Source organism: Triticum aestivum, chromosome 7D, assembly GCF_018294505.1.
Source record: "Triticum aestivum cultivar Chinese Spring chromosome 7D, IWGSC CS RefSeq v2.1, whole genome shotgun sequence".
Lineage (NCBI taxonomy): Eukaryota > Viridiplantae > Streptophyta > Magnoliopsida > Poales > Poaceae > Triticum > Triticum aestivum.
This window is the reverse complement of record NC_057814.1, coordinates 631841643-631862256: the sequence shown is the minus strand read 5'-3', so window position 1 is coordinate 631862256 and position 20614 is coordinate 631841643. Positions and strand designations below refer to the sequence as shown.

The window sequence follows — 20614 nt, the reverse complement described above, 5'->3', positions numbered from 1 at the left end:
TTCTTGATTTCTACCTTCGTCGATTTCAGCATCACGAAGAGCTCGGGAATTACTTTCGTCATCCCTTTCATACCATAGTTCATCACGAAGTTCTACTAACTTGGTGATGGTGACTAGAGAATTCTGTCAATCACTATTTTATCTGGAAGATAAACTCCCACTTGATTCAAGCGATTGTAGTACCCAGACAATCTGAGCACATGCTCACTAGTTGAGCGATTCTCCTCCATCTTTTTGCTATAGAACTTGTTGGAGATTTCATATCTCTCAACTCGGGTATTTGCTTGAAATATTAACTTCAACTCCTGGAACATCTCATATGGTCCATGACGTTCAAAACGTCTTTGAAGTCCCGATTCTAAGCCGTTAAGCATGGTGCACTAAACTATCAAGTAGTCATCATATTGAGCTAGCCAAACGTTCATAACGTCTGCATCTGCTCCTGCAATAGGTCTGTCACCTAGCGGTGCATCAAGGACATAATTTTTCTGTGCAGCAATGAGGATAATCCTCAGATCACGGATCCAATCCGCATCTTTGCTACTAACATCTTTCAACATAATTTTTCTCTAGGAACAAAAAATAAACACAGGGAAGCAACAACGCGAGCTATTGATCTACAACATAATTTGCAAAATACTATCAGGACTAAGTTCATGACAAATTTTAGTTCAATTAATCATATTACTTAAGAACTCCCACTTAGATAGACATCTCTCTAATCATCTAAGTGATTACGTGATCCAAAGCAACTAAACCATGTCCGATTAACACGTGAGATGGAGTAGTTTCAATGGTGAACATCACTATGTTGATCATATCTACTATATGATTCACGCTCGACCTTTCGGTCTCTGTGTTCCGAGGCCATATCTGTATATGCTAGGCTCGTCAAGTTTAACCTGAGTATTCCGCGTGTGCAACTGTTTTGCACCCGTTGTATTTGAACGTAGAGCCTATCACACCCGATTAACACGTGGTGTCTCAGCACGAAGAACTTTTGCAACGGTGCATACTCAGGGAGAAAACTTATACTTTGATAATTTAGTGAAGGATCATCTTATAATGCTACCGTCAAACAAAGCAAGATAAGATGCATAAAGGATTAACATCACATGCAATCAATATAAGTGATATGATATGGCCATCATCATCTTGTGCTTGTGATCTCCATCTCCGAAGCACCGTGCTTGTGATCTCCATCTCCGAAGCACCGTCATGATCACCATCGTCACCGGCGCGACACCTTGATCTCCATCGTAGCATCGTTGTCGTCTCGCCAACTTATTGCTTTTACGACTATCGCTACCGCTTAGTGATAAAGTAAAACTATTACATGGCGATTGCATCTCATACAATAAAGCGACAACCATATGGCTCCTGCCAGTTGCCGATAACTCGGTTACAAAACATGATCATCTCATACAACACATTATATCACATCATGTCTTGACCATATCACATCACAACATGCCCTGCAAAAACAAGTTAGACGTCCTCTACTTTGTTGTGCAAGTTTTACGTGGCTGCTACGGGCTTAGCAAGAACCGTTCTTACCTACGCATCAAAACCACAACGATAGTTTGTCAAGTTGGTGCTGTTTTAACCTTCGCAAGGACCGGGCGTAGCCACACTCGGTTCAACTAAAGTGAGAGAGACAGACACCCGCCAGTCACCTTTAAGCAACGAGTGCTCCGAACGGTGAAACCAATCTCGCGTAAGCGTACGCGTAATGTCGGTCCGGGCCGCTTCATCTCACAATACCGCTGAACCAAAGTATGACATGCTGGTAAGCAGTATGACTTATATCGCCCACAACTCACTTGTGTTCTACTCGTGCATAGCATCAACGCATAAAACCAGGCTCGGATGCCACTGTTGGGGAACGTAGTAATTTCAAAAAAATTCCTACGCACACGCAAGATCATGGTGATGCATAGCAACGAGAGGGGAGAGTGTTGTCCACGTACCCTCGTAGACCGACAGCGGAAGCGTTATCACAACGCGGTTGATGTAGTCGTACGTCTTCACGATCCGACCGATCAAGTACCGAACGCACGGCACCTCCGAGTTCTACACACGTTCAGCTCGATGACGTCCCTCGAACTCCGATCCAGCCGAGTGTTGAGGGAGAGTTTCGTCAGCACGACGGCGTGGTGACGATGATGATGTTCCACCGACGCAGGGCTTCGCCTAAGCTCCGCAACGGTATTATCGAGGTGTAATATGGTGGAGGGGGGCACCGCACACGGCTAAGAGATCTCAAGGATCAATTGTTGTGTCTATGGGGTGCCCCCTGCTCCCGTATATAGAGGAGCAAGGGAGGAGGAGGCCGGCCCTAGGAGGGGGCGCACCAAGTGTGGAGTCCTACTAGGACTCCCTAGTCCTAGTAGGATTCCACCTCCCATATGGAATAGGAAAAGAGGAAGGGAAAAAGAGAAGGAAGGAAGGGGGCGCCCCCCTTCCCTAGTCCAATTTGGACCAGACCAAGGGGAGGGGTGCGGCCACCCTTGCGGCCCTTTTCCTTCTTTCCCGTATGGCCCAATAAGGCCCAATACGTATTCCCGTAACTCTCCGGTACTCCGAAAAATACTCGAATCACTCGGAACCTTTCCGAAGTCCGAATATAGTCGTCCAATATATCGATCTTTATGTCTCGGCCATTTCGAGACTCCTCGTCATGTCCCCGATCTCATCCGGGACTCCGAACTCCTTCGGTACATCAACATACATAAACTCATAATAAAACTGTCATCGTAACTTTAAGCGTGCGGACCCTACGGGTTCGAAAACTATGTAGACATGACCGAGACACGTCTCCGGTCAATAACCAATAGCGGGACCTGGATGCCCATATTGGCTCCCACATATTCTACGAAGATCTTTATCGGTCAGACCGCATAACAACATACGTTGTTCCCTTTGTCATCAGTATGTTACTTGCCCGAGATTCGATCGTCGGTATCTCGATACCTAGTTCAATATCGTTACCGGCAAGTCTCTTTACTCGTTCCGTAACACATCATCCCACAACTAACTTATTAGTCACAATGCAAGGCTTATAGTGATGTGCATTACCGAGTGGGCCCAGAGATACCTCTCCGACAATTGGAGTGACAAATCCTAATCTCGAAATACGCCAACCCAACAAGTACCTTTGGAGACACCTGTAGAGCACCTTTATAATCACCCATTTACTTTGTGACGTTTGGTTGCAGACAAAGTGTTCCTCCGGTAAACGGGAGTTGCATAATCTCATAGTCAGAGGAACATGTATAAGTCATGAAGAAAGCAATAGCAACATACTAAACGATCGGGTGCTAAGTTAACAGAATGGGTCAAGTCAATCACGTCATTCTCCTAATGAGGTGATCTCGTTAATCAAATGACAACTTATGTCTATGGCTAGGAAACATAACCATCTTTGATTAACGAGCTAGTCAAGTAGAGGCATACTAGTGACACTCTGTTTGTCTATGTATTCACACATGTATTATGTTTCCGGTTAATACAATTCTAGCATGAATAATAAACATTTATCATGATATAAGGAAATAAATAATAACTTTATTATTGCCTCTAGGGCATATTTCCTTCACAAAGTCCCTTTGGTCGAAGGGGGTGCCGTCTTCCTTCAAGCTGGGGTAGCCAAGGGCAATGTCCGCCGGGTCTAGTTCTGGAAGGAATGCCTTGGCTCGGCTCAGAGCAGCTATGGCGCCGGCTCTTGCAGAGGCCCGTCGCAGCTCTTGGACACGTTGAGGAAGAACGGCAAGCCGGCGAAGAACTTCCGCCAGGTGAGTCGGCACCTCATTGGATAGGGCCACCACGGCCAAGGCACGCTGTGACCCGGTGTAGAGTTGCTCCACCAGGGTGTACACCGCCTTCAGCTTGGTCACCACACTTTGGTTGAGGTTGGTGCTTCTGGGACCTGTTTAACAGAGTAAGATAAGCCGCTGGCAATGGTGAATTATGAGATATAAAGATTATAAACTGGACGAGAGCTGGTGGCATGACTTACCGAAGATCGCGGCAACCATCTGGGACACGTGGCGTTTTAAACCGGAGAGCTCGCTGTTCTTCTCTGTGAGAGCCTTCTCCGCCTGTTCGGCCCGGCTCACCAGAGTAGCCTTCTCTTCGGCCCAGGCTTTCCGTTCAGTTTCAAAGTCCTTTTTCAGCTTCTCTTGAGCAGCAATACTGGACACAAATTTGGCGTTTGCCTTCCGGGTCTCAGTTTCTTGCGTCCTCAGGCGGGTCTTCAGATCGGAGATGTCAGCTTCAAACTTCTTGCAAGCAGCCTGCATAAATTTCCGGGTTATAGAATGAACAGTTATCATGCTAATTTCAAGTCCCAAGCGCTTTCCAAGCAAAGACACTTGGCACTTGGGGGCTAATGCATGTTGAAAGTCTCTATCTACAGATTACCGGTTCATGCGAGTAAGCCGGAAGATAAGTCTACAACATATTCTATCATAAGTGGTAGACTTGGGGGCTAGAGTATGGTAAGAATAACAAGATAACTATGCAGTAAGCAAGAAGAAAGGAGAGTGGTACCTCAGACTTCTGCTGAATCTGGTTCACCATGCCGATCTCTACATCCCGGCTCTTGTGCACCTGACTGACATAGCCGGAGACGATCTCTCCGATGTTCAGATTGGCGTAGTTGGTGAGGTCCAGATTAGCCCGGCGGTGCTCTAGCAACTCCTCCTTGGCGGAGCACTTGGCCAGCGCAGTAGGTCTCCCCGGCTCAACAAACTCCGTCCGGGTGATTACCACGTCCGGGTCATTGACCGGATGAGCCGGGCCGGAGGTCTCCGGGTTAGAAGAAGCTTCTGCGGTTCGCTTGTCGGCTGGAGCGGTGGCTTCAGGAGCAGAGGCAGCTGGCGGTTCTTGAGCTGCTACCTCCGGTTCAGGCAAGTCCGGCTCTTCGACCGGCTTGTTCTTTTTCGCCCTCTTGGTGAGCTTTGCCTGGGCACTGAAAAGACAAAAATGTTAGTACAAAGGTATGAGCAAAGATAAGCACAACAAGAGATGATCATCATTACCCGGGTACGGTCTTGAAGGCCGGCAGGTTTGATTGCATCGAGTCACCAGAGGAGGGTGAGGTTTCCTGATAGTTTGAATCAGAAGAATTGAGCGGTTGACGTAAAACACCCGCCAAAGGATGAAAAGGGTACAAGTTGGAGATAACCTCGGTTCGGCGTTTCCTCAATGCGTCAGGTAAGCCGGAGGAGAGGTCAGCGTCCTTGTTGGTCCGGGTGTGTCGCCGGCTCTCATGAATCTGTTGCTTCAAAAGAAATTGAGGATCTTGATAAGCTAAAGGATGAGAAAATCTTACTTTTCGGATTACCCTTCGGACTTTCAGCCTTGGCAAGGGCTCCGAGTCGGAGGAAAGTGTCATTACCTCTTCAACCACCGGGTTACTTGCTCCGGTGTCATCCTGTTGATGAACAGTATTGATAAGGTGGACAGAAATAAACAACAAAATACAACAAGAGCTTACAGGTTCAGTGGTTACCTCTGACTCGGAGCTGTCGCTTAGTTGCAGCAGCTCTAAAGCAGTAGGCCTACTTCCCTTCTTGCGGGGAGCGGCTCTCTTGGCGGCTTTCTTAGCCTTCCTGGCCTTCTTGGCCGCCTCATGGTCATATTTGACCTTCCAGAATTTGTCATCGGCCTGAAGAATAAAATGACGATTTCTTAAGGTTCAGAAGAAAGCTATCTATGGAAGAAAATAAGATGTCCAGATCAGCGGCTTACCGCTGGGGCCGGGTTGGTCTTGCAGAAGGGGCTTAAGCCGGTCCTCCCACAGTCAGCCAAGCTCTCGTTCAAGAGAGCCTTGGTCATGTCCTCAGCAACGTCTTCAGGAAGATCGTTGCAGCTATGTCGCAGGGGGTCATCTTTCCGGCCTGTGTACTCACACATTAAGCCGGGGCGGCGGCTCAAGGGGATCACCCGCCACGAGATCCAGACCCGGACCAGGTCAATTCCATTGAGACCATTGCCCAGGAGAGCCTTGATCTTGTTAATGGTGGGGAGCAGAGGTTGGCGCTCTGCTTGAGTTAGCTTGTCTGACAGAGGGTGTGTTGGTTCCAGACGCGAGGGGCGAAAGCCGGGCAGCGGGCTCTCGTCAGCCGGCGATGTGTCTTGGCAGTAGAACCACGTCTGGTTCCAGTCCTTTGGGTGGCTTGGCGGCTCGGCGTAAGGGAAGAGGCAGTCTCTCCGTCGCTGAATGGAGATTCCGCGAAGTTCCAAACTTGGCCCGTTGGCGCACTCGTTCTGGCGGTTCAGGTAGAAGAGCTCTCTGAAGAGCAGCAGGCTGGGCTCTTCTCCAAGGTAGACTTCGCAGAACACTTGGAAGTTGCATATATTGGACACAGAATTGGGTCCTATGTCTTGTGGCCGCAGATCAAAGAAGTTCAGCACATCTCTAAAAAACTTTGAGCCGGGCAGTGCGAAGCCCCGGCTCATATGATCCGCAAAAATTACCACCTCCCCGTCCCTTGGCTGTGGTCTCTCCTCTGATGGGTCAGGGGCACGGTAGGACATGACGTCCTTCTTGGGCAGGTAACCCGACTTTACAAAATCCGCTAAGGTCTCGTCGGTGACGTTGGACCTCATCCAATTGCAAGTGATGGGTGCTTTAGGAGCTTTGGGAGGCATGGTGAAAGTCGGAAGCCTATGATAAAAGGAAACATGCCCGGTTTAATTACAAGCCGGAGGAAATTTACAGATCAATGTTAAAGTGGCTGCTTATGGAGGGGACTAATGACATATATCTAGGTGCATCGGGTTATCTAAGCCGCCGGTGGTATTGAGAGTAATTCGATTGTCTACGACCTTGTCACAGATGAGCCGAAATTTTTTATGGCGCATGGCCTCCTTTGAGCCGGAAGGTTCTACGGCGCGTGGCTTCTGTAAACCGGAAATGTAAACCGCCATGACTCAACGGGTGCAGTTTTTTACTAAGTGTGGTGAAAACAGGTTTCGCACATTGCAGTAACTAATTTGGATCAAAACGGTCGGCTGAAAAGGAAAATTTCTAGACCTAAAACAGACGCAGAAGAAGTTTGCGGGTTCGAACGGAGCCACTATGCAGTAAAAAGGAGCCTATGTACATTGGGAATGGAAGTGAAACAGCTACCGCAGTGGTTCTATGCAAGTCTAAGATCAAGAAGGGTGGTAAAAATGAAATCTACTGAGAACCCGCGAAGAACGATGAAGAACACGGGAAGAACAGGAAGAACCCTACTGCAGATCTGTTCTACGGGGCAGCAAGGACTTATAGGTGCTGCTGAGTCGCGGAGGTCGCCGCCGTTTTTCTCTGGACACAACGGGTCGATGCAGCGGCCGGAGTTGGTGAGGAGGAGGAGACCCGCGGCGGCGACAGCAACAGAGCTCGAGCAGAAGAACAGTGGCGCGAGGAGGAAGACGGGTGGCTGAAGGCTCATCGGGCCGGACTATTTATAAGGCCAGACTCATAAGTGGGCGCGAGAAACGAGGAGACCACGGCGTGGTTATCTCCCCATAAAACGCCTCGATTTTTGGGATGGCAGTAAAGATAAGATCCGTTGCGGATATGGTGGAGTAAAAAATGGACTTAATGGAAGATGACGTCACGATGGATTACCCGGAAACCAGAGGATGACGTCATGCCGGGTTATGGCCTTCACACAAACGTAAGCCGGAGATTTTTCTGTTGAAAGGATTGAAGATTGACATGAGCCGGCTCAAATCAATCTGGGGCCTAATGTTGAGGATATAACCCTTAGAGTCACCCGCCCGGCGGGGCCGGGTTATACATAAGGGTCATCACCTGAAGCCCGGCGCCAAGCTTGAAGACGGCGGGCCGAAGATGGGCTTAAGACCCGGAGATGGCTTAAGGCCCGTAGTTACAACCGCCATTATGGTAGAACTTGTAGCGTAAGGCAAGAATAGTTGAGAGTCCGAGCCGGACACTCTTATGAGCCGGCCGGGACTCTGAGAGCTGCTGGGCGTCAGCCTCCCTATATAAAGGGACGACCCGGCAGCGGTTTAGGGGCAAGAAAGATCTCGTCGAGAGCCAGGCATAGCAGTTAAGCTCCCTGGTCCTCGAAACCCTAATCAATACCACCTCAACTGGACGTAGGCTTTTACCTTCACCGTAAGGGGCCGAACCAGTATAACCCCTCGTGTTCCTTGTCCCGCTTAACCCCTTCAAGCTTCCTAGCGGCGATGGCTCCACGACTAAGTCCTAGCTTGAGGACATCTGCCGTGACAATTCCACGACAGAGATGGAGGGCGGGCTCCGGGAGGCGCTCCGGCTCCATCTTCATGGATGCGTGGCCGCCGAGGAGGTCGTCCAAGCCGAGCTTGTGCAGGGAGAAGCCATTCTTCCAGTCATCCGTCGCCACGTACAGATGCTGTGGCCTCTGCACTATCTGGTTGCCGCCGAAGCAGGAGCACAAGTGCGGCCGGTTCGACGACCACGTCCGGATCCGGCTTGATAATCCTTCCGGCAGGACGGAGCCTCCATGTGCAGATGCGTGGCGCCGGAGACGGGAGAGAAGCGGCGGCACCGATCTAGACGACCGCCGCATTGTGTACGTGGCTTAGCGAGAGGTGACTTGTTTTTTTTCGAGGGTTTCGAGAGGTGACCTACGGTCGTTTCGATTTAACCTAGTTAAATCATGGCCCAAAAAGCATGTCAGTGCAAATTATGGCCCAACTATGCAACTTTAATATGGGTCGCGTGTTGCGTAGAAACAATAACCCCAAAGAAAACAGGAAAATAAACAGCAAAAAAAAGAAAAAAAAGGTAAAAAGCCTAATTAAGGAGTACCTTGTAAAGATCACTCCCACCATTGCAGGTTCCGATATGTGATGCATATTGACAAATTGTGCATTGCACATGCACCACTTGTTGTAACCTTGATTTTTTTTTTGTAAATTTGTTTACTCGAAACGTTTTTATCTCTTAAACCATTTGTCCAAATCCCGAACCGTTTTCGCCGATGATTTTCTCGTGTCAAGGTCTTCGAATATAGATCTTATGTTATTAGGTTTCGACGATCTTTTTTTCAGGAAAAAAAGGAAGAAAAACACGAGCTGGAAGCGCGATTTTTCCCACTTTTTTCCTTTATGAGTTGTGTCTCTCGCGGAAGCAAATATGTGCCTTCACAGGAAGAAAATCAATGTCTTTTGCGGAAGAGGAAAACACGTTGTTTCCTTTCCGATAGTCGTGGAAACAAACCCTTGCCTCAAATTTAGGCATCTCATGAAAGAAAGAAAAACCCGTGTTTTTGTCCTTTGCGAGAGGCTCACGGAAGCAAATCCATGCCACCACGAGAAGCAAATCTGTACCTACATGAGAAAGAAATCTGTGCCTCTTATGGAAGAAAAAAAACACGCTCTTTCGCGCAATTTACTTATTTTTAATTTTTCTCAAAAATCTTGGAAAAAACGGCCAGAAACCAAAAAAATAAAAAAAAAACATCATAAACCCGAAAACGTGTACATAAAATAATCCCGAGGAAGAACCCAGCTTACCACACGTGGCGGTGGCTGAGAGAGCGTTACTTGGCATGCTCTCAGCCCACTAAAAGTGACCCTTACGAGGTACCCTTGGTTAGTTACCCCCATAAAAAGCGGACCGAAACCATCATGGAGGTTCTCAAATATCGGGGAACTACTGTACAGCTAAATGGGCTGGCCCGTTTTGGGTTGTTCTTTGTGTGATTCTAGGCGTCGCGTCAAACAGGAAATTAACTATCTAGAGGCACATAGCTTAGCCAAGTACCCACTCTTTAGGTTCGGGGCGCCACGTCTCGTTTGGCCAACCCGATGACTTACATGTATCCCACTTCATGTGGTTTTTGATGAACAAAATTTGGTTTTGCCCTAAAAAAAAGGAAATTAACGCTCATATCACATTCTCTCCTCGCTTTGTTGGTATGGCACACTTCTATACAAAAAAGAATGGTACAGATAGGTACTTTTTCTGTTAAATCTGCTTATAGAGTAGCAGTTGATAGTGCTGCTTGGGAATCTAGTACAGGCTTAACTTCCACCTCAAGTGCAGATGAGGAACATGGCGAGTTTGATTGGCAAAAACTATGGTCGCTTCGCCTCCCAAATAAAGTCCTTCACTTTTTATGGCGTTTATCTACAAACAGCATACCATTACAGCAAAGCCACAAAGCAGAGGTACGGAGGTAGATACTTGCTGTCCTGTATGCTTTAGATTTGACGAAGTGGGAGGACATTGCTTTTTTATGTGTAAGAAAGTTAAGGAGGTATGGAGGAGATTAAATCTGGAGCGTGTTAGACTGCTTTTGGCTGGCTGCACTAGTGCCTTAAGCACCATAGAACAAATTCTTAATCTTGTAGAGGACGTTAAAATAAAAACATGTTTGCTTCTTTGGCACTGGTGGCTTATGCGCAATAAGGCAAACTCGGGTGAAACCTCTATCTCGCCCGAGGATGTTTGCTCTTCTATTAATTATCATGTATTAAGTGTAATGAAGAGCAATAATAAGACTATTAAAGGGCAAAAGCAGCAGCTGGACCAAAAATGGTCTCGGCCGCCAAATGGTTTTCTCAAGATTAATACTGATGCGACTTTTCACAGGGAAACCAACTCCGGTGGCTAGGGATTCATCATCAGAGATGACCAAGGCAGAGCGAGGGCTGCAGGGACGGGCAAACTGGCGCATATCTCAGATGTTCTGCATGCTAATGCTTTGGCTTTGTTGTATGCTATAAAAATATCTATTAATATAGGATGTGATAAGGTTTTGTTTGAAACTGACTCCAAGCAGCTGATGAGGGCAGTAAACTCTAAAGATTATGATCTAGCGAATTTAGGAGCTATTATCAGGAGCATCAAATTCCAAATGCATGTGGGGTTTTCTGTTAGTAGTGTTGTGTCTTGCCCTCGGGATTGTAATAGGGTGGCACATGTTTAGCTGCATATGGAGCTAATCTGGGAGTTGATGTGTGTGAGACTTGGCTGGGCCAACTTCCAGACTTTGTGTTGGACTATGTAAATGTTAGTTAACTAGCTGCTGATGCACTTCCAGTTTTGTCAGACTTAAGTGTAGGTTTTAGTCTCTGTCAGTTTCGTCAGAGTTTTCTTTTTCTTCAGTTTGCAGATAACCTGAGCTGCGACTCAGGCGTAGATTAGTTAGCTCTTTCAGCAGCCCTGACCTAATCGTGGGATGGCACGAGGGATACGGTCATGGCCGCATCACGGGCGATGCGCGGGGAGCGTTGGGATGGCAGCGCTCACGACCCGTTCGTGCCCTTTGTTTTCGCTTTCAGTTAGCTTCTGTAATTAGTGAATAACAAGGAAGAAAAGAGAGCAGAAAAGCTGCGAGGTTGTATGCGGCACAAAACTTCTTCATCTTCCTCTCGTGTGAGCTTGAGCGCTAGGTCTTACAAGTGGCATCAGAGCCGCGTTGCTGGGTGCCTGTGATGGCAGGAGATGATGGCAAGAAGAAGGCAGGGGACGCCGACGACGACGGGAGCAAAGGCTCGCCAAAGTCTGCAGCCGACCAAGGGCGCGAGCTGGCGGTGGCGAGGCAGTATGCCCCGGTCGTGTCGGGTCACGCCAACGTGCCACCATTGACCCGCACGAACTACGCCGAGTGGAGCCTCCTCATGGAGGTCGGGATGCAGGCGAGGGGGATGTGGCGCGCGATCGAGGGAGCAGAAGACCTCGACGACGAGTAAGGGTACCGCAACGACAAGGGCGCGATGGAGTTCATCCTCCGATCGGTGCCGCCCGAGATGCTGCCCATGCTACGCAAGCACAAGACCTCCCAGTAACTCTAGGAGGCGATCCGCGCCATGCGCGCGAAAACACGCCTGCGACGCGAAGGCTCAGACTCTGCGGGGAGAATTCGACCAGCTGCGCCATAACCCCGGTGAGTCCATTGATGATCTGGCGATGTGCCTCACAGGGCCGTGCGCGCGTCTTGGGGAGCTCGGAGATGCGATCAGCGACAAGCGCGTGATCTAGAAGTGGTTGCTGATCATCTCCAAGCGGTACTCGCAGCTCGCGATCTCCATCGACAACCTGGTCGACCTAGACTCCACCTCAATCGAGGAAATCGTCGGTCGTTGCAAGGCGGCCGAGGAGCGGTATGAGCTGGACGCCGAAGAGGAGGGCGGCAGCAAGCTCCTGCTCACTCTAGAGGAGTGGAACGCATGCCTTGGGCGCGGTGATCAAGGCGGGTCCTCCAATGGGGGGCCAACGGCGGCAAGAAGCCGCGCGGAAAGGGCCACGACGATCGTGGCAAGAACGCAGCACGCCCAAGCGGCGGAAAGGCTGGCCCCAAGCGCGCCGGCAACTGCCGCTACTGCGGTATTAGAGGCCACTGGGTTCGCGAGTGCCGCAAGAAGATGAAGGACAAGGGCGGCGTCGAGGCGCACGTCGCAGCGGTAGAGGACGAAGATCCTGTGCTTCTTATGGCGCAGGTGACGCCGCTGCCCGACGAGCCCGATCTGGACGTGTGCGGCGACCAGACTGTGCACCTCCACGAGGAAGGCGCTGAGGTCAGCCTCGGGGCCGCCGACGACGCCAAGGAACCACTCTGGCACCTGGACACCGGCACGTCAAACCACATGACGGGCAACTCAACCGTCTTCTCTGAGCTGGATCGCCATGTCGCTGGCACGGTGCGTTTCGGTGACGAGTCGGTGGTCGAGATCGAGGGGCACGTGACGGTGGTATTCGTCGCTCACGGAGGGCGTCACCGTGTGCTCTCAAAGGTATATTACATACCACGCCTCCGCACCTCGACCATCTCCGTTGGACAGCTCGACGAGGCGGGGTGCACCGCTCTGGTCCGGAGCGGCATGATGGTGGTGCGCGATCGTCAGGAGAACATCATCGCCAGGGTGTACAGGACGAGGAATCGCCTCTACACCGTCGAGCTGGAGATCACACGGCCAGTGTGCCTAGCGGCCACAGCCGATGAGGATGCCTGGCGCTGGCACGCCCGCTACGGCCACCTGAACTTCGACGCGCTCCGCAAGCTGGCCCAGGACGACATGGTGTGCAACATGCCCCTGGTCGAGCACACCGACCAGGTGTGCGACAGCTTCCTCGTCGGCAAGCAGCGGCGTGCCCCGTTCCCTACAGAGGCAAACTACCGGGCTGGTGATCGCCTGGATTTGGTCCACGGTGATCTGTGCGGCCCGATCTCGCCGCCGACGCACGGAGGGAAGAGGTATTTTCTGTTGCTCGTTGATGACAAGTCACGTTACATGTGGATCGTGCTCCTGAGCAGAAAGGATGAGGCACCATCGGCGATCAAGCGCTGGTAGGCCGGCGTCGAAGTGGAGACCTCCGTCAAGCTGCACGCGCTGCGAACGGACAGGGGCGGCGAGTTCACCTCAACTGAGTTCGGGGAGTACTGCGCCGACTGTGGTGTGCGCCGGCAGCTCACTGCCTCGTACTTGCCGCATCAAAACGGCGTCGTAGAGCGCCGGAACCAGACCGTCGTCGGGACGGCGCGGTGCCTCCTAAAGGCGAAGGGAGTGCAGAACGAGTTCTGGGGGGAGGCGGTGACCACCGCTGTTCACCTGCTGAACTGCGCGCCAACGAAGGCGGTGCGCGGCATGACGCTGTACGAAGCTTGGCACGGTGACAAGCCGGAGGTGAGCTACTTCCGCACATTCGGTTGCGTCGCACACGCCAAGGTGACACGGCCAGGGCTCAAGAAGCTGGACGACCGCAGCCTGCGCACTGTCTTCATCGGGTACGAGCACGGACAATCCAAGGCGTGGCGCGTCTACGACCCCGTGGGCAAGCGGGTGCATGTCACTCGCGACGCCGTCTTCGACGAGTCGGCGTGCTGGGACTGGCAGACGGCCACTGATAACCCACAAGTATAGGGGATCGCAACAGTTTTTGAGGGTAGAGTATTCAACCCAAATTTATTGATTCAACACAAGGGGAGCCAAAGAATATTCTCAAGGATTGGCAGTTGAGTTGTCAATTCAACCACACCTGGATAACTTAATATCTGCAGCAAAGTATTTAGTAGCAAAGTAGTATGGAAGTAACTGTAATAGTAGCAAAAGTAACAGTAGTAGTTTTGTAGTAATTGTAACAGTGGCAACGGTAAAGTACATAAGCATCCTAAAATAATGGTGGGGATATTCACATTATAAAACTTGTCTTGTATATTTCAATAATGAGCATCCTAAAATGAGCTCTAGGTCTTCATAAGGAGGCATGTTTATGTACCCGCATTAGTCCATAGGAGAGGTTTCATCGACATATTGATCTATGTGCATTCTAGTTGTATGTTAATCCCTACTTCTTGCACAATATTCTTTTTTTTTAATTACTTGCACAATATTCATCATGAGGTCTTCCTGTTGTCCTAATTGTGAGCTGAGTTGTTGGAAGATTTTTTTTGTTTTTCACTTGTTTCAACCCCCCAACATTATCTCCTCTATATGGCATAAACTCATACTTATGCTCAGATTTTGAATTTGTGAAGATCGTGAAATAGAGCAAACAAACAAATAACGTTGGAGTTTTAGGGCTCGGCCTACTCCCCAAGAAAACTTTGGGTTCCTTTGCCTCCCGCCGCCGCCGCCGCCGGTCCGCCTCGTCTCCTGTGGTCTTAGGGCCATGGCAGTGCGGTGGATCTCGGCCCTTGCCGGCGGGAGGGCTCCGTTTTTAGATGTTTCATCAACTTTTGTTAGGGTTTGTGTCCTGCTCAGGAAGACGAGACGGCGGTGGCTCCCTGAAGATGGAATAAGGTTCTCCCCGTCTAGCCCCCGTTCCGGTGGTGTGTCTAGCATCATCGGTAGGCGTGTGGAGGTGTGTCTCCGGCGGATCTATCCTTGGTGGATTTGCTCGGATCTGGTCGTAGTTCGTCTATGTTTGTGTTTCTTTAGGTTAGATCATACCGATCTACGCTACTCTTCATCGGCGGCGGTTGCTGTTCTGCTGTGCTGGTCCTATGGGACCTTAGCACGACGACTTCCCGACTGTCTACTACAACAAGTTTTGCCCGGCTCTGGTGTGGGACGGGCGATGACAGCGGCGCGCCTTCGGCTCGCTTCAGTGTTTGTAGTCATCGGTAGGTGGTCTACAGACCTGGATGTAATTTTTATTATTTCTGGTGTTCGTTGTATTGCCATAATTGAAGATGAATAGATTGGAAGTTTTTTCGAAAAAAATAACAACGTTGGAGATATGCTTATGCTCAAGAAGATGTGTGTTAGTACAGTTGTTGGGCATTTGGGATGTAGAGCCCCGAAGCATCAAGGAAGCTTCCTAGTAAAACAGGGCCATCACAGATAAGCATCTCTTGTAAGTTCTTTTTCCGGGAAAAAAACTCGTTTGTTCAAGCCCTACACTAAATAGTGGTGCAGTCTAGTGGGCCATGCCTAGTAAACCAACCTCAAATGCCACTTCGATCATAAAGCAACTAATGGCCTGTTTGGCCCAAGAAAAAACTTTTTTTTTTGCCGAGTCCACTGTCTGGACGAAAATTCAGTAGTTTCAGAATTACTTCCCTAGAGAAATATCAACACATCTTTCACATATTTACCATATAATATCACTTACAACGAAATTTCAATGCCAATAAATAGTGAGTACAGTATATGTCCTTCATTTCTTCCAGTTCTTCAACCGATGAACAAAATTAACTGTCAGAGATTTTCACTTGTGTATGTACCATCTTCATTCCTCTTAGAAACTCACCTGACAGCCATCTATGTAGATTCTCCTCCCATCAATGTGCATTGCTCTTCTCCATCTCTTTCCATTACCAACACTATTCAGGCAAAACCATTGGTTAAGTTTCGAGCTGCGTTCATCAAGTGGTTTAATTCCACGGTGCATAATTCTTCTTCTAGGATTGGCACTTCTGGGCAAGCTGAATCAAAGAGTTTGCCTTCCTCTGTGCTCTGCTCGTGCCGTTCTTGGCAATTTCCGTGAGATGCTCCTGGAGGCCGAACCCAAGGGCATGCACCATAAGGGCATTATTGTGTGATCCAAGCTCGAGGATAACAGAAAGCGCACACTCCTTGTTCTTTGGGGTCCCCTCCTTGATGATCCGCACAAGCGTCTCGACGAAGCTCTCTGTCCCGATCGTTCCACGGCATGCAGAGTTGGACCCAAGCAGGAGGAAGATGGAGAGGGCCTCATCAACCATGCCAAGCTTCGTGTTGTCAAGAATTTTGAGCAGCACTGGAACGATGCCGGCCTCGATAGCCCTTAACTTGTTCTGGTGATTCAGCAATAGATTGAAGATGGCCGTGCTAGCATCTTTCTTCCCCCTAATCGTCCCATCCTTCAGGAGGTCAACCAATGGAGCCATACCTCCCGAGGCCCCTATGGCCACCTTGTTCTCGTCTACCATGGACAGGCTAAACAGCGTTGCGGCCGAGTTCTCCTGGCCCTCGACATTGCCGTTCTTGAGGACTTCGATGATCAATGGGATGGCGTTCCCCTTGGCAATCAAGACCTTGTTGGCCTCGTCGATCGAGAGGTTGAGCAACGACGTGACCGCGTTGTCCTGGATCTTCTTATCCGGGTACAGCAGGAGACCGACAAGGGCCGCGATGCCATCACTGTCAACGATAAGTGTGCGGTCCTCTGGGCTCTCCTTGGAAAGCGTCCGGATCTTCTTGGCGGCCTTGCGCTGTACGTCGAGGTTTGGGGATGAGAGGTCCTTCACCAATGACGGGATGAGCACCTCCTTACTCACTTCCTCAACAGGAGGTTCGTCAGCTCTTGTCTGCATCTCTACCTTGTTCTTCTCACACCACTGCAGGATCAAGTTCTTGAGAGCAAAATTCGGCGCCAGCGACAGATGCGCCAACGGCTGCTGCGTCTTGGGACACGTTCGCTGCCCCGCGTCCAACCACTTCTGGATGCTTCTCCTCTCGTAAGTCTGCAAATAATAGTTAGAGAATTCAGATTAAGATCACTAAGATGAAGACGAATTTCCCACGCAATTGTGTGCGACTAAAATTTCCGGTAATGAGAAGCACAGACCCGGCCGCTGGCGATGATGACGGGGTCGGTCATGATCTCGAGGGAGATGGGGCAGAGGAAGTCGTTGGGGATCATGAGAGAGGGGCACTTCTCAAGGTACTTGGGAATATGGACCTCGCCGAGGATGTTTTTCTCGTCTATGCCAGCAACTTCCTTGAGCTTGTTAAGAATCTCGATGATCTGCTTTGTGCTCTCAGGTTGCTGCCCGTTGCGCTCGTTGATTAGCTTCTTGATGGCCATGGTCTCGGCGCGGAGGTCAGCCAGGCTTTGTAGCTCGAGCTTCTTGGCCAGCCGCTCCAGGATGACCCTGTCCGCGCTCCGGTCCTCCTTGTCCTGTAGGACCACCATGAAGTCCATGGCGAGCTCCATGTCCTGGGTGTCCGTCCTCTTCTTGCTCCGCTTCAGCTGCGTGTTGATGAGCTCCACCTGCACGCTTTTGCCGTTCCAGTTAGATCAGAGGCAGCATTAACCAATCCACAATTTGATTTCTTGTAGGCATTTGATCGAGCAGTCGGGGTGCGTAAAAGAAACGTACTTGCTCCTTGACCTCGTCGGAGATGCCGATCTCCGAGTAGGGCATGCCGTCCAAGGCTTGGTTGATCTTCTCGTACACGGCCCGGAACCTCCCCTGCACCGCCTCGGCCTCCAGCGACTGCGACCATGAAAACCAGCGACGAATCAGAAATCCGGGTAATCCGTTGACGGCAAGAGACACGATCGAAGAGGCGATTGATGACGCACGAGGAAGATCTTGCTGCCGTCGTGGCAGCAGCGGAGGAGGCGGCGGGCGGCCTGGAAGGCGCGGCTGAGGAGCGCGAGGCGGCGGTGGGCGTCGTCGGTGAGCGGGCGGGGCGGGGACGCATCTTGGAGCTCCTCGATGAGCGGGAGCACGAGCTGGAGCCAGCGGAGGAGGTTGAAGCACTCCTTGCGCTGCGACCGCCGGAACTCCTGGAACGCCTGCGCGGCGCCCACGGTGGCGACCAGCTCGTCCAGCAGGTCCCCGTCCGAGTGCTGCCGCCCCGATGGCTCCGGCTCGGGCTCCGGCGGGTCCGGCTCCCCCGCCGGCCGCGCCCCGAACATCGACGACAGCATCGGTACGCAGGTACGGAGAGCAGGAGGCTGGCTTGGCGGGGATGGAAATGGCGATGGATCAGCGGGGCGGAGGGAATAGGAGGAGGGCGAAGAAGGGATGGTTTTGGCGGGCCGAGCTGAATTCCAGGAACATGTAGGTTTCAAAAATAGCAAACGGGAAAAGCGAGGAGACGTCACCCATATTGGGGCAAATGTCTTTTTTTTCTTCTTCTTGGGTAAACCTTCTCATTTATTCATCATCATCAATCAGGACCACCCAGGGGCGATTATAAAAACTGAATCCAGCCGAAGACGCGCCATCCTCATCGCCCCTCCTTCACTGATGCTCGGCAAAACTTGCTATAATAGACAGTCGGGAAGTCGTCGTGCTAAACCCCTATAGGACCAATGCACCAAAACAGCAACCGCCGCCGTTGAAAAGATGCGTACACGGGAATATCCAACCTGTCGAGACACGAACAAAGACCGGATTCACGTGGATCCACTTAAGACAAACGTCGACCTACTCCCGCGAGATCCCCGTAGACAGACTTTCACACGCCCTCCAACTACGCTAGAAGCACCACCCAATCGGGATGCTAGGCGGGAAAAATCCTATTTCATCTTCAGAGAGCCACCAACTCCTCGTCTCTAAGCAGGACACAAACCCTAAGAAAATTTAAAAAAACATTAAAAAACAAAGCCCTCCTGCCGGCAAGGGCCAGGATCCACCACGCTCCCATAACCCTAAATTCATAGAAGACGAGGCAGACAAGGGCTGGCGCTGACGCGGCTGGATACCGTTCGTACGAGCGCTATTTCCCTAGAGGCGCCAAGGAGACTGTGTACACCTTTTGACTAGGTTGGCAAGGGGTTCAACTTTTCATCGGCCCCGCCTTCATTGGGGCAAATGTCTCAGCTATGGTTTTGGTAAATAATATCTTAGATATAAAGTATCCAAATGATAAGTCTTACACGTCAGGTGCTTGGCACTTTGGGCCAGACGTTTTTCGATGGCAATTCTTGTCACGCAAGGATGGCAAATTCCAGTGACACACGACAAGTTTCTATCAAAATAAAATAAAGCACAAAAGTTGCCATGCTTGTAAATTAAATTTGCCATCCTCGTGTAACTAAACTTGTCATCGAAAATGCTCGGAGTTGTCATATGGTCGTCCCTGACGTGTGGCACTTATCAAGGTCCATAAAAAACCTATGTCATGTCTAAGTCTTTCATCACATGATTAATTTTTAGTAAATTTTGTGCCAACCGTAGCTACTTTCTTTTGAGGGGTATCACCACTTTCTTTAATTAATCAGGACGGAAGTTGAGATACAAGCAATATCTAGGGATTGTAAAAGCCACAAGTGGCGCCCCACTACAAGAGATAAACTAGTTTTGACTAAACAATGAGTGGACCTCCTATACCGCGCGTGACGTGCTAGCGAACGAGCCAGGGCGCAAGTCCTCCCCTCCCGCACACGCCTATTCGGCCGGAACTTGAGCAGGTCGGGAAGCCCCTATTGATTTTTCATTTAGTTTTTAATGCTTTTTTTACCTTTTGTTTTTATTTTTCATCATTAAAATAATTCAGGATTTATAAAATGTTCTAAATTTCAAAAAACTGAACATTGTAAAATGTTCCTGAAATTAAAAATATTCTGTATTAAAAATGTTTATGATTTTGAAATACATGTTCGCATATTGCAAAAATGTTCGTGAATTTGAACAAAAATTATCTGAATTCAAAAAATATTCAACAAGTTTTTAAAATGTTCACAAAATTTTTTATTGTGAATTTTAAAAAATGTTCATCGATTTACAAAATATTCATTGGTTTTAAAAATGGTTATCGATTCAAAAAATGTTCGCCAATTCAAAAAAATTATGTCAATTCATAGAAATGTTCATCGATTCACAAAATGTCTGCCGATTAACAAAAATGTTCAGAATTTTTTAAAATGTCCTCAAAAGTTATTTTTTGTGATTTTGTGAATTCAAAATATATTGACGAATTAGAAAATGTTCATTGTTTCATAAATATGTTTGTCAATTCAAAAAAAGTTCTTGATTTCAATAAACGTATCCAACGCGACTGTAACTTAGGGAACAAACATGTTTTGTCATTAGGGCAGTTAAATGTCTCCTACTTGATATGCAACTGCAACGTCGCTTCCGATTATAAATGAATGTCTTCAACGCGGCTATAACTTCATGGTAGGACGAAACTGTTTGTTGGGAGGATAGTTGCATACGTTCTACTAGATACGCAATTGCACACTATCGCAGGAAGCAGTGGCGGGCGTCAAAAGCCCAGCAATGACGGGTGAGGCTCTGAGAGGCGCCCGCCATTGGTAACATGGCATCAGTGGCGGGCGCTCCACCTGCCACAGATGACTATAACAGTGGCGGGGTTACAAACAGCCCACCATCGACGTCGATCTCGTAGCAGTGGCGGGCATTACTATTAATGGCCGGCAAAAATATGTGCCCAATACTGGCAATCGTTTTGTAGTGGCGGGTATAAATTTATTCTG

The 20614-nt window shown here is 49.5% G+C and overlaps 1 protein-coding gene across 1 annotated transcript; it reads right to left on the bottom strand.

Annotated features, from left to right (window-relative positions):
- Positions 1-15523: 15523 nt before the first annotated feature.
- LOC123168261 (U-box domain-containing protein 15) lies at positions 15524-18177 on the bottom strand. Its single transcript, XM_044586134.1, has 4 exons — positions 17747-18177; positions 17541-17657; positions 17006-17431; positions 15524-16901 (listed from the first exon to the last, which is right to left on the bottom strand). Exons 1-4 carry the CDS (start codon positions 18095-18097, stop codon positions 15858-15860), a joined length of 1938 nt encoding a protein of 645 aa, XP_044442069.1. The 5' UTR covers positions 18098-18177; the 3' UTR covers positions 15524-15857.
- Between the last annotated feature and the right edge of the window lie 2437 nt (positions 18178-20614).